This window comes from Haemaphysalis longicornis, unplaced genomic scaffold, assembly GCF_048455015.1.
Source record: "Haemaphysalis longicornis isolate Haplotype H1 unplaced genomic scaffold, Haemaphysalis longicornis Haplotype H1 scaffold_9, whole genome shotgun sequence".
Lineage (NCBI taxonomy): Eukaryota > Metazoa > Arthropoda > Arachnida > Ixodida > Ixodidae > Haemaphysalis > Haemaphysalis longicornis.
This window is the reverse complement of record NW_027526460.1, coordinates 31273601-31287183: the sequence shown is the minus strand read 5'-3', so window position 1 is coordinate 31287183 and position 13583 is coordinate 31273601. Positions and strand designations below refer to the sequence as shown.

At 46.7% G+C, this 13583-nt stretch overlaps 1 protein-coding gene across 5 annotated transcripts in view; it reads right to left on the bottom strand.

Annotated features, from left to right (window-relative positions):
- Positions 1 to 13583, bottom strand: part of LOC144152642 (protein DOP1A) — a 58456-nt gene that overhangs the window by 6344 nt on the left and 38529 nt on the right. For 3 of the 5 annotated variants that reach the window (XM_077683988.1, XM_077683991.1, XM_077683989.1), the window contains exons 20-31: positions 13331 to 13456; positions 12418 to 12555; positions 12114 to 12274; positions 11904 to 11970; positions 9202 to 9340; positions 7313 to 7446; positions 5490 to 5599; positions 5027 to 5238; positions 4646 to 4798; positions 4389 to 4525; positions 3320 to 3375; positions 1181 to 1192 (exon numbers count right to left, since the gene is read on the bottom strand). In XM_077683988.1, coding sequence (XP_077540114.1) covers positions 1181 to 1192; positions 3320 to 3375; positions 4389 to 4525; positions 4646 to 4798; positions 5027 to 5238; positions 5490 to 5599; positions 7313 to 7446; positions 9202 to 9340; positions 11904 to 11970; positions 12114 to 12274; positions 12418 to 12555; positions 13331 to 13456 — 1445 coding nt within the window. The remainder of the gene's footprint in view (positions 1 to 1180; positions 1193 to 3319; positions 3376 to 4388; positions 4526 to 4645; positions 4799 to 5026; positions 5239 to 5489; positions 5600 to 7312; positions 7447 to 9201; positions 9341 to 11903; positions 11971 to 12113; positions 12275 to 12417; positions 12556 to 13330; positions 13457 to 13583) is intronic. The other 2 variants (XM_077683990.1, XM_077683993.1) reach the window with 1 other exon arrangement.

Sequence of the window (13583 nt, the reverse complement as noted above, 5' to 3'; positions counted from 1 at the left end):
CATTGCACTTGTTTTAGTTTTTGTTCACTTATGATTGGAAGACGTTTAACACAGTACTGAAGGCAATGTATTAATTTTATCTTAGACTCTGGGCGTACAGTATCATAGAGGGGAGTGGGTTTTAGGAGGTAAGTAATAAATACAACCATACACATGACAATTACACCATGTACAGTCGCGCTCACTATGACCTACACCGCTAATTAGTATTCACCGCTTCGTAGAACCTTTGTCTGGCACCCGGGGTAAAGACCAAGTATGCATTAGGAGCATAACGTCCTAATGAATCAAGCCTTATCTTAACGTAGGTATATGCCCATAGTCATTGTTTTGACGATATAATCGTCTGAATACTAATGAGCGCTGTAGGTCATAGTGAGCGCGACTGTACACCCACACACACACACACACAAAATGCACAAACAAACCGCATACAAACTGTAATGCTTACAAAATCATCTTAAAAACAAAAAGAACAAAAAAAACCTACCAATCAACAATACTATAATTAAAATGCAATGTAGCACACTCAAAACACGGCATTACATAACAAATATCGGCACATTAAACCACAGCCAAACCGTTAGACGTAATTCCTGTTCAGCGTATACGAATTCCCAAAAGCATGTTTAATAAAACTATAATAAGCTTAGCTCTGTGATTAAAACATTGTATCAAGAACGAAGCTTAGCAACAGTGGCACTTGGCTTAGCAATCGCAACATGAAAAGTGAGCAGCGAAGCCTTCAACTGATCAAAAATTGTTCTAGAGGTCAGCGGGACTTGCTTGGAACAAGTGTCTTTTGAAGTTATGAATTGCATTTGGCTCAAATGCCAGTCCAATCTGTCAGTGGTACAGGCTTAAAATTTACCCTCAAAAAGCGCTCATTTGGAGGGCTCCGGATTAGTTTACATCAGCGTATTCTTAATGTGCGCTGAAATCTCGACGCACGAGCATTTTTGTTTTGTGCCTCCATTCGAAAAACAGCTGCAGTGGCTGAAAAAGAACCCGCATCTTTTGGCTCAGCAGCCTGAGCCACTGAGCCACTATGATGGGTAGCATGGGTACCTCGATACTGTGATGATGTGCCAACTAAGCTCAATGCTATGGTGCTCTCGCGCAAAAAAGATTGGTGCACCCTTAAGAGCATGCAAAATCAGTGCACATGGGGTACTGGTACCTTGAGTTCCGTCTGTCTCGCGCATCGGGTCCGCCGGGAGAATAAGCGTTTCAAAGCAGAAGGGCAAAGAACAGGGCACAGGTAAACATTGGTGTTAGGGCTTCATTCCCAGAAAAACACAAACCCACAGCAAGCCACAGCACAGACATCACATCACAAAGGTAAGCTCTTCCAAAATTGCCAGGCAGCCCCTCAAGGCACAGGGAGGCGGACTGTGTTAAAATGGCAATTGCAACTTGTTATTCACCGTGGCAACAGGAAGCTGCAGCGGCACAGTAGCATTATGCCTTTGCGCTCAACAACAAGCATTAAGCACGCTTTTGCAATAAGCTTGCACCTGAAGCTAAAGCTAGTCAATGAGCAAAGAGTTTTGCTCTCTCTCACCACCTTCGTCAATTACCACGTTTAGAGAAGTAAGCACGTCATTAATTATGGGGATGCAGCAAAAACAACAGTAGACGTCTACAATGCCACTCGGCAGTGTTAGTGACTGGAGCATGCAACAAGAAATGCAGCTAGCAGGTATCCATTACTTGCAGCCAGTAAGAACTGCAGCATTTAGACCAAGCATATGAAACCTAGCCACCTGCAACAATGTTTGGTTCAAAATGCGTGGGGATGTCTCATTGGGGGATTTTGTCTCGCATGCATCATAGGATAAGTCATCCCAGCACCACTTACAAGGCCTACTGACCAGCTAGAGCACAGGGTGTTACATCGATAAATGGCACACTTTAGATTTTTTTCCTGAGTGAACCGCAGCTCCATTTGCGCTCAAACTTCACGCGAAGGTCGCATTTTGTGGTCTATTTCGTTTGATGCCAGGAACAACGGCGGTACTTACCTGTTTATCCTGAACACAAATTGAAACAATTTTCGCCTCTGGTAAAATGGTGGCCAATTTGGACGTGCACGTGACCTTGGAACGACAGCGCCACCTGGGAAATGCAAAATGAAATGTGCGATGGCAATTCACGGTAGGAAGGAGCCAAATGAGAGAGCAGACAATCAGAAAACCTGCTTTGTCGATAGTTACATAAGGGCTCATACGAATCACAGTAAAGTATTCCTGCGGTTCCTCATTTTCAATACCAGTCATCTGGTTTGGGATCATCTGTAGTCTACAGCAGATGACTGACGATTTCAAACCAGATGACTGGTATTGACAACAAGGAACCGTGGGAATACTTTACTGTGATTTGTGTGCGCGTTTATGTAACTATTTGGGGCCATCGTATACTATCGACAAAAGAGGCTTTCTGATTGTCTGCTACCTCATTTGGCTCCTTCTTACTATGAATTGCCATCACACGTTTCGTTTTGCATATCACAGGTGGCGCTGTCGTTCCAAGAACAGCGGCCATTTTCACACAGGCAAAAATTGTTTTTATTTATTTTTAGAGTAAACAGGTAAGCACCGTTGTTGTTCCTGGTGTAAAACAAAATAGACCACAAAATGCGACCTTCGCGTGAAGTTTGAACGCGAGCAGAGCAGCGGTTCGCTCAGGAAAAATTTTTTAAAAAGCTGCCACCCCATTTCGTGGCATCACAAATGCCACAAAGGGGTGGTTGGTTCACCAAAAGGTTCTCATACTTTGGTTCTCATACTCTAGACAGAGAAACCCCTTTATAGCCACACTGCTCACAAACGCTACAATTCGCACCACGGTTGACGCTTACTATTCTCTAAGCTTGCACACCCACCTACATGTCTTCTTTGTTTTGTTTTTCAGTGTGCATTTGATGTTGCAGTTAGTGATGAAGCTGAATAAGTACATATGCGGACACAGTAAAGCACACAAAGAGCCAGCTGGGTTAGCACTCATAAAATATAAATTTGCAGCATGCATGAGATAACCCGTGTTAGCTTTTTTGGGGGGTCCACAGGTGTCCTGTTTAGATCTCTAATGCGGTGACCTGTTGTTTGGTATTTGCAACAATATAACAAACATACACTTCTATTCATGAATATCTGTCATTAGATATTGATTAGAAAATAGCTGTTCCTATCTGTGGCACTGGTAAGACATCGACTACTGTGTAAACTAAAAAAGGAACCACAACAGGCAGCAGTAATAATCAGCGGCAAACCAAAATACCAGCGGAAGCCCAGCGTTATGCCAGCAATGTTTTCCATACCTGAATTCCTCCGTGTCTGTAGACAGCTCCTGTTCTATTTGGAGGAAAGCTTGCACCTGGGAAAAGGCAAAATTGGAATCAGGACAGTTTCCAGCAGAACAGACTTGAGGCATGAAAAAACAAACAAACAAAAAAGTTTCATCCACTAATGCTGCCCTTTCAGGTGAAAATTAGGTTTACTCCTTTGCAAAGTAACCAGTAAGTGCCATTGTTGATTTTGGTGTAAGCTAAGCAAACACTGAAAGGCATTGTATGTGCAAATTTTAACCATGGCTGGGCAAGAGGATCTTTTGTTTCCTTCTCGCTGGTGGCTTTATCAAATACCTCGTTGAGAAGGGAAGCTCTCACAAAAGATTTACTGCATACGCGCTAATAAATATGCTTTTTTGTGAATTCGCTTAAGTGGAGAACGCTTGCTACAAGCTAGCCGTATTGATAGTAGACACATGTGCCTCATCAATAGCATTGCAAAGCAGGGAATGTCCACCACAAATTTACTGTGATGGTGGCTGATGCAGGTGTCTTATTGAGGGCCTCGATAAAAAAGAATGCTTGCCAGTGATTCACTATATTGGACCTCCTCGATTATCAGCCCCAGATGGCCCGCAGACTGCCCGAGGCGGGATCCGTCGCTCTATTTGCCCATGTATTCCTATGGGGCTTCTGGTCCGAACGCAGTCCCTCACTCTGCCGACGGACTGCCCAGGACTGTACATCGAGGATGCCCATTGGTGGCTAACTTACATGCTTTATCAATGGCCTCGCTAACAGGAAAAAACTGGCAGAAATAAATTGTACAAGACTCTAAAGCAAATATCTCATCACTGCAGAAAAACAGTGTGGAAGGGCGAAGGACTAACATAAAAGAGACACGCAGAACGCTGTTCCACCCTAATGATAAGCATCAGCTTGACCAGCTCTACATCTTGGCCAAGTGTCTTATCAACAATCTCGCTAAGCAGGGACATTACCCACGAGGAATTCATTGCATTGATGCCATTTATCTAGTGACTACCCGCCTACTCAAAACCAGCTGTCGCTGCAAAAGAAGGGTATTTTTCCTCCTCACCAGCTCGGTGATGATGCCCGGCCAGAGGGAGGTGATGTGCTGGGGCGACATGCGCAGCAGCAGCACCCGGAAGCAGAGGAACACCTGGGCGTGCACGCTGGGCACGTGACTCAGCTTGAGGCTCTCCGACAGCCGCTCTGCACGCCAGCACAACAGGGAGCGCTCCTCCGTCATCACATCGCGACTTGACGGGGGGCATTCTCACATGCAGACTGAGTATGCACTGAGCTCGTGAAAACAACAAAGCCCCTGCTGACCCTGGATGTCCGGCATGTACCGCTGGTACTGGTCCGACTCGCTGCAGAAGATCACAAAGGCCAGCCGCTTGAGCAGCTGCGCCCGGGACTCGTACTCCTGCTCCTTGCTGCTGAAGATGTTCAGCGAGCCACTCTGCGTCACCGCAAAGCGCGCTGCGAGCAACAGAAAGAGGGGGACGGAGTCAGCCGAGAAGGTTTGATCTCCCAGCCTAGTTTTCGACCCTAGCAACACGCCAAGTGTCCCCCTTGAGACTGATCTTTAGCATCACCCTCATCTTGGCATCTTGTGCCTTACCAAAAAATACGGTCTGGCCTGCGTTTACGCTTCAGTGTTACGCCCGACATCTTACTAATACAAGCGCGCTTCATGGAGGGGCGCACCCAGAAAGTCCCGGAAGGTGGTCTTGTCGTTGGTCATGAGGTGGTCGACGGTGGCGCGCCAGTGGGTCAAGCAGGCGGCGTCCATCTGGAAAAAGGCCGGCTCCAGCAGCAGCTCCAGGGCATCCCGCCGCCAGGCCTTGCGCGTGTGCTGGTAGCCCGACAGGGCTGACACCAGCTGCGAGCAGGCGCGGAAGCTCGGCGCATTGTGCACCCTGCGTCGGGACACACGTGCACACGCGCACTTAGCACTACGCTCGATAGAGCTGCCTCTTCATGGCTGTCAATCAGCACGAAACAGCAATAGGCTACGCTGCATGCAGCTATTTCCGTATCCGACAAGCTTTTATGGCAGAATTACCCCACTGTTCAGGTCAAAACATTGAGTACAGTACAGCTGTTATTCCCACCTGCACACTTTGTTCTGTGCCAAGCAAAAATAGCATCTTCAAATTGAAGACCTCACCTATGGTTTCGGAGATATGGCGTGACGTAGAACATGATACTGCTCAGCAGTGGCACCACCTTCTCCTTTTCTTCGCTCACGTAGACCACGTCAAGCACAGGAGCGAGAAACTGGAGGGGAAAAGAAAGGGAAGAAAACGAGAAGACACACTTGTGGTATATGTACACGGTGCACAAAGAATTCTAACTTCCACATTCCCCAATTCCAACTCAGCGTCATCTTGTGAAAAGCACCGTAGCAGCTCACACTGCCTGTACATCGTTGTGATTCCTGTGCTTCACATCTTAACTAAATAAATAACACAAGATATTTTTCATTTACAAGCCTGTTGCCAATTAAGGAACTTCTTCTTCATTATACGGCAGTTTTTTATACTGTGCAAGACGAGACTAATATATCATAAATTCATTTAAGGGGGCAGTTGGGTCCTTGGGGCCGAAAAACGGTCAAAAAAGCGTTTTCTGAAAAATGGCATTTTCGGCATCCACGGCCATTTTTCTATCAGTCTGCAAATTTACTGATCAAAAGGCACCATAGTTTGTTGTTATTACATTATAATAGCATTTTAAAGTGCACCCTACAGCTCGGTTTGCGTATAATTCAATGATGCATGGCACTTTTCTTGCAATGCAAAGCTAGCATTTCGCCCTCTGATATCTCGGCAACAAGGGCAGGTACAACTGTAATTTGTTTTGCTTCTGATACCTAAATGTGTGGAGAAACAAATTTTTCAAATGGAGGCTTTGGAAAATTAATACACATTGCATTCAATTGGCACCACCTGTGAGCCATTTCTGGCCGAGCGCAGGAGGAGCAAAGTTCACCGTGTTGTAAAATGACCAAAAATAGCTAAATCAAAAAAGTTCTTCCAATGTTGCATTCTTTAGTCATTTGTCTGCCTAGCCACGTGGTAATTGCCATTCTGTATGGAGTGGTTATTTTGTAACTGTGGCCCAAAATAATGACAATTAATCATTAACTCAAAATATAATCAACTTACAAAAAGAATCTAATTGCAGATTTGAAATAAGCACAAAAACTCCATAATGCTGTGCAGTTTCATTTAAACTGCTTAGTAAATAAAAGAAACAACTCTAAGACCAGTCTGCCCCCTTAATGGACAGGTGTGTAAGCTGTGGAGGGAGGTCATCGCATTTCTGACCCCTTTACTCACACACGAGACCTGGCAAAAACGAAGCATACACTGAAAATTAGGGTGACGAGACAGAAGTAACATTATCCCCTACAGTTCAAAGTTTCAATATAAGGAAGACACGGTGTAAGCTTTACACCAGACAAGTGGACTTTGGAAGAGTGTTTCCGGTATCTCTACCACAACATACACCAGGACCCTTGCACGAATAAGAACACTGCTGTTATCAGCACCCACGATACGAAAAAGGGGCACATAAATAATCCACAGGTGTTTTGAGAAGCAAGCCACGTCTCGAAGACACATTCTCTATTTATAACGACAAGAAAGTATTTTTTTAACTAGAACCGAAACTAGGCAACTGCATTTCGGGTGCAGGAGCCTCTCGATCCTCGCTTTGACACAGACCAAGTACCAGGGATAAGGTAGAGAAACAAAGCTGAACAGTTAAGTAGTCCCTTCCGTGCTACCACATTGTACACAATGCATTTTCAAGTAAGATTACATTTAAGCTCGTTTGTTCAACTAAGTTACGCTTGTGCAGGAAAGGCATTTCTTTTTTCCAGTTCAACAGGCAGCACATTGCAAAAGCGACAGCACAAGCCTTTCCCTCACGATCATTCTTCACACCATAAACATAAACAGCCGAGCTGACGCGAGTTCAACTGACCTCGGCAAGAACGGAGAGTGCTTGCACACTGTATTGGGCGTAAGAGGTCGAGCTGTATGCCGGTTGTGCAGCACTTGTCTCCGTGGCTTCAGTGGTAGTCATGCAGGCCGGTTCCATCGTCGACGCTAAGTCTCCTAAAGAAACAACCAGGGAAAGGTAAGGGCCCAAGCAATTTCAATATGGGGCCAACTTATCTTCTAGCCGAATACATAGCCTGCATGACTTCGAGAATCCTTCGTGTGGCTCGTGGTGACCCCGTTGCTTCTATCCTACTAATCACTGTCTGCTAATCATTTAGTGATGCTGTGCAACTGACCAATGAGCGTCAATTACTTGGAGTCACTTCTGTCAGAAGAAAACGAGCGGCCCGTGCAAAGTGATTACAGCCAAAACTCGATTTAACGAAACTCGATTCAACGAAGATATCCTGATACCCCTGAGACGCACATAGAGCTCAATGCTTTCACTAACTTGAAATAATGAAACAAATATGATTATTCCCAGATTAACAAACCTTTTTGGTCTATTTTTGGAGAAAACTTCAAAATTGACTAATGGCGCACCAAAGATAACATCGCGGAGCACTTTGGTCCTGCTTTTATGAAACCGCGCGGGGCAAAGCGGGCGTTGTAATCTTGATTTGAACGCAGTCGATAGTTGTCAACTGCTTCGGGTCTGCTGGCTTCTGTACGTCAGGTCCTGAAACTGTCGAAGCTGCACCGGACTGTGCGAGTCTTGCGAACCAGCATCAAGATGACTAGAAGCACCTTCATTCGGTGGATGAACTGCCCATCGGAAAAAGCTCCTCCGACTATGTGAGTGCCGATGCAAACACAGTCACTGTGCAAGTTTAGGATGGCAGAGATATCTTGCGGCCTGTAGGAAGCGTAAAGGAAGTGGCGGCTGAAGACGCTGTCAAAGATGTTGAAGATATCAAAGCTTCTGTACCGACACTTGGTCAAGTGATGGATGCCCTTGACATGCTGCGGATGCTTGTCGGAGCGCACAAGGATACGGAAGACGCACTGGATGCACTAAAAACTTGCGACAAATCCATGCGGTTGTTGCGTACACAGCGCACGCAAGCAAACAACACTGACTTCTTTGGTGGGAAATAAATTTGCAGTCCGCCGCGGGCCATTCTTTTGTTCAGGTAACAATTTTTGCAGTCTCATCTCATACGCACGGGCTGCAATTTTACTTTCGGAGCAACTGCGCTTCGCAAATACGATGCCGCATAAGCTTGCTGGATGCCGCTACAGTATATAATCAAACGTACCGCATTAAGTGACCAAGAAATGCCGAACTCGATTTACGCATGTTCTCGATCTAACAAAATAATTTGCGACTCCCCTCAACTTCGTTAAATCGAGTTTTGACTGTACCTGTAATTACTCGATTCTAACAGGTGCCTCTCAAACACACATGGCATCACCGAGTTCCCACACAGTGGCAACACAAACAGTAAAGTAAATAAACTTCATGACAAAGCAGGAAAAAATAAAACGCGCATAGAAGGCAATTATCTTTCCAGTGTGTGCAGGCATGTTATCTGCAACATGTGAAGGTTGCACGCAGCCTGACTGAGGGCCTCCACACAGCCAGGTAAGTGCTTTCTGTGCCTTCAAACAGGAGCAAAGGGGGGAAAACAAGAAAAAGTAAGAAATACCTTGCAGGTGACACTACTTTGCAAAAAAAAAAAAATAATAATAATAATACAATCTTTGCAATGCCAATGCAGCTTTCCCCAAATACTCTCCAGCAGTCACAAGTGTTGCCATGCAGAGGTGCAAAAGCACGGGAAGACGTGCTACCACTGCACAGAGGATGACAGCAGACGACGTAGCCATGCGAAACAACTTCCAGTGAGTAAATCGAGCGGTTCACACCTTCGGGGTCCCCGTCACTGCCCAGGATGTCCGGCTGGGGCCCCGGGCGAACGGCAAAGTTTCTGCGCAGCCACGTCGTCTGCTCCAGGCTGGCACTGGCCACGGTGCTGCAGGCCTCGATAACCTTCTGGGTGATGTCCTGCACGTGCAGAGGATGAGGCGGCACGCGTTTTACAAGTGTCCAATGCGGCTGGTTCCCTTACACGTGCATAGCACTTTTGTCGTCAATTGCAGTGTGAGAATGAACGAAATAAATGAAACAATACACAAAGCAAAGCCAATGCAACTCTGTAGCACGACTGACTGTACAGCAGTGACAGGACGGAAACGTTCGTACCACCTGTGCGCTCAGAATTGACCACTTGATTTGCTTTATTCTAAGAAGAATTGGATAGACCAGATGATGTTTGGAGTCTAGACTGTTTAGAACACAGGATTTGTAACAAAGCTATGCAGTCTGCTTCATGAAATAGGCTTGGGATTGCAAGAGCCAAGTTTTGCACTAATACCGTACTATGAACAGAAGCCAGGTGCATCAACTCTGTGAACAGGAACAGCTGTAACTGCAATAACGCTAATAGAGCTTGCTTTAAGAAATTCATTGGCAGATCTGCAGTGTGCCACCTTAACACCAAATTCTTGATCACACTACAACCAAAAAAAAATTCTGTATTTACCCGCGTAATGCTCGCACCCCTTAATGTGAGCTGACTAAACTTGGATTTCTTGCTTACTCGCATAATCCTCGCACCCCTAAAATTGCAATGGTGAAAGTCGTCTGCTCTCGAAACTCACATGATGCCCGTGCTTGCCACCCTTCCGTTCGGTGAACAGCGCGACGTATCCAGGCGCGCCGTCTCTCAAACGCTATTCACACTGTCGATTAGCTGGTTTCACTTACGTGCTGCAAGGTGGTGTTCACGCAGCCCCAGTTGTCCCTCCAATGGAGGAGTAGCAGCCAGTCTAATTGGTTGTCGAAAGCTCGCTTTTCGCCATTTCGACAAGTTTTTCATCACTCTGTTCTGTGCTGTTTTCGGTGCCGCTTCGACATCGAACTGTTTGCCAGTTATACAGCCGCTTTCAAGCTAAAACCTATTGGATATGCTATAGAGCACGGCAACCGCACCGCAAGCAGGCCCTTCGGCGTCTACGAGTTCAACGTGCGCTACTGGAGACAACAGCGCGAGGAACTGAAGGCAACCATCAAGACCCACAAAGTTTAACCTGCACACTGAGCTGGCTGTCATACCAGGTGGTCTAACGTCCATGCTGGACATGTCTTTGAACAAGTCGTTCGAAGATAACAATCGAAGGCTGTATGGCCGAAGGCCAGCACGCTCGAACGCCAGCCGGCAACATAAGGAGACTGTCAATGGAGCTGCTGTGGTATGTTTGCCGCAGACGCCGTCGTCAAGGGCTTCGAGAAGACGGGCATAATGAATGCTCTAGATGCGATTGAAGAACACTTGGTGTGGGATGAAGACAAGGCCTCTGAAGCCGACGTGGAATTCGGAGGTGCCGACAAGCCAACGACCAGCATATTAGCAGCAGTGACTCAGACTAAGACTGTTCCACTTGGGTACACCCTTACCAAACATGGGATGGTGAAGGTGGGTGGCGGTTGATCGCAACGAATAAAGATTTGTGCTTTGTGCCTACGTGGACCTTGTACTTTTGTTACGAAGGTAGGCCCTGCTTTGAAATGTCTTGGCTATGTATGATCCCTATACAAATCTTATTTAAGCGCGTTTATACCACTCGAAATTTTTTTCACCGCATAATTATCGCACCCCCTAACATCACACTGATTTCTATGAAAAAAAAGTGCGAGGAATATGCGAATAAATATTCCTTCACCAGATTTTTGCTGCAAGGAATGTGTGATTTTGCCCAAGGCCTCACAGGTGGAAATGTAAATTCACTCAAGATCAAAACTTTGTTTTACCATAATCAGAGTTTTAAAACAACTGGAGTTACTGTACAGAAGCTCCACTGCCACCTAATATTTTTGGCCAGGCTTTCATATTGCAAAATTAGCACTGAAGTTCATCTGTAGTGCTCTCAAAGACAGCACACCAAATCTTGCTACAGCGACGTTGGAAAGAGAACACAAATTACTTATTTAAAAAACCATTGCTTCATTAGAGCCATTCTCTACGTACAACTACCAATAATGCGACACAAGAATGGCAATTGCTTTGTTTTATTACTTCATTATAGCCAATTTGGTTATGATAAAGTTTCACTGTTGCAGTTTTGATACCAAGGCAGAGGCCCTATGGAGATTGAATAGAAACTTCCCTGGCAAAACATCATGCTACATGCAGAAAAGTGAGCGAGCCAGTGCTTATATTATGGAGCCGCATTTGATGTTCTCAAAGCATCCTTGCACCAGTCACCCCACATAATCAAAAATGTTTGCTCTCTACCCTGGTACGGAAAAAATTAAAAACCTTCTCTTTCCGGAAACTTCTGAACAGTGTGGTGGTGTTTTTAGCCCCAGCCTGCCCCCTGCTTCCCCTCAGCCTCTGTGACGAGAGAACGCCCCTCGGTCCAGAGTCCAAAGGTCTCGTCACATGTGAAACTCACAGACGGTTTCACGTGCTTAGTGCGCAAGGATGGGCTCATCACTGAGGAAGCGGTAGCAGGCACCAGTGAAACCTTAAATACTGCTAGGAACACCCCAGAGCTTAAGAACTCACCTGCAAGTCCTTCTGGTCTTTCTTGTCTTCCAGCAGGGGAGCCCTCTGGACAAACTCATTCAGCAGCCTGAAGACAGGGAAAGAAGAGGAGTTGTCACAGTTCAACAACTGCCCCTTCCCTTTCTGTCGTTCAGCACCTCTTTATAACGAAGTGCACAGCCCTCAGTGACGGCGGCATCGTTTCAAGAGCGAGCGACCCCTCTTCCTTACCCAAGCAGGTGGAACTGCACGAGGGGCATGGTGGTGAGCTGCAGGCCGTCCTTCCAGAGGCCCAGCAGGGCACCCCACGACTCCTGCAGCTGGTTGCTGGGCGTGTGCTGCACGTAGGCCAGGAAGAACTGCAGCATGCTCACCTCCAGGGGAACCCGCTTCTGCTGTGCCATTGTCATCGCAGCGGGGAGGGGATGAGGAGGAGAGAAGAGGAACAACATCGTTTCAACCCATGCATGACGACCACAAGCATAAAGCCTGAAGGGCTTCCCACCCCCAACTCGCCCAGGAGAAGAGGACGCACCTTGCGGTCGTGGTTGGTGGGCGGAGGCTGGCGGATGACCTGCCGCACCACCTGCACCACACTGTCCATGGGCAAGACCTTGATGGCCGACACCAGCTCCACCAGCAGCAGCTGGTCGGGGCTCCACTGGGGGATCACCTGCAGCACCGGGCGTCCCCCGTTGACGACACCACTCCACACACTCCTTACGACTGCGTCACGTCCCCTTCGTAGGCTTTTCCTAGCCTTTTGTAGATGTTCGACAGATTGCACTTTTTTTTAATGAAAATTTGATGCCTCTCCTTCACATACAAACCTTACGTGCAATGACGATACATGTACTGGCCCACACATGTTGAAGGAGTTATTCAACATGTGCGATCTGAATATATCCCAGCCCATAAAAATTTTACTGCACCCTGTCAACTTACATTCGTAAACACATATGCGAATAATTTCACATTGACATACACAGGAAAGTTCATATTCCAAATCCAGACATTGGGGGTTTGGTTCCCGTTGTACAGGCAATTTTGTCTCTACTTTGCTCTCGGTCCCACATTTATATCTTTGTTCCTATATTTCCTACATTTGTAATCTGATCTAAAGCAATTTCTCAAAGGTGCCACAACACATTCCCTGTGAGCCAGGAGCTGTTTCCTCTCAGCCTCCATGACGAGAGAACGCCCCTCAGCCATGGAGTCCAAAACTCTCGTCACACAAGAGACACACAGGTGGTGTCACGTGCTTAGTGCGCAAGGATGGTCTCATCATCGAGGACGCAGCCGCAGGCAATGGCACCCTCAGTGCACAGCTGAACCACAATACAAAGCAGTCAAAGGGGCAGGTCATTTCTCCCATAGGAGCATTCGCATTCTCTCGAAGGAAAGCACTGTCAAATGTGGGTGAAGCGCAGACTCGAGCAGCACGATACCTTGCGCTGGGCCACTGTGCTCTTCTTGCGCCTTTCGTACCAGACGACGGCGACGGCTGCCATGAAGTTGGAGCCGTAGCTCATCGAGATGGGGCTCAGAAAGCTCAGGATTTGCTGCTTCACCACCTGCCAGCATACGTGAAAAGATTGGTGTTTGTAAGAGGCATGCCAGGCATGCAGCAACACTTGCCAACACCTCCACGGAACGGCCTGGCGCACACTAAACAAATTTGAAAAAAGAAAGACACTACAA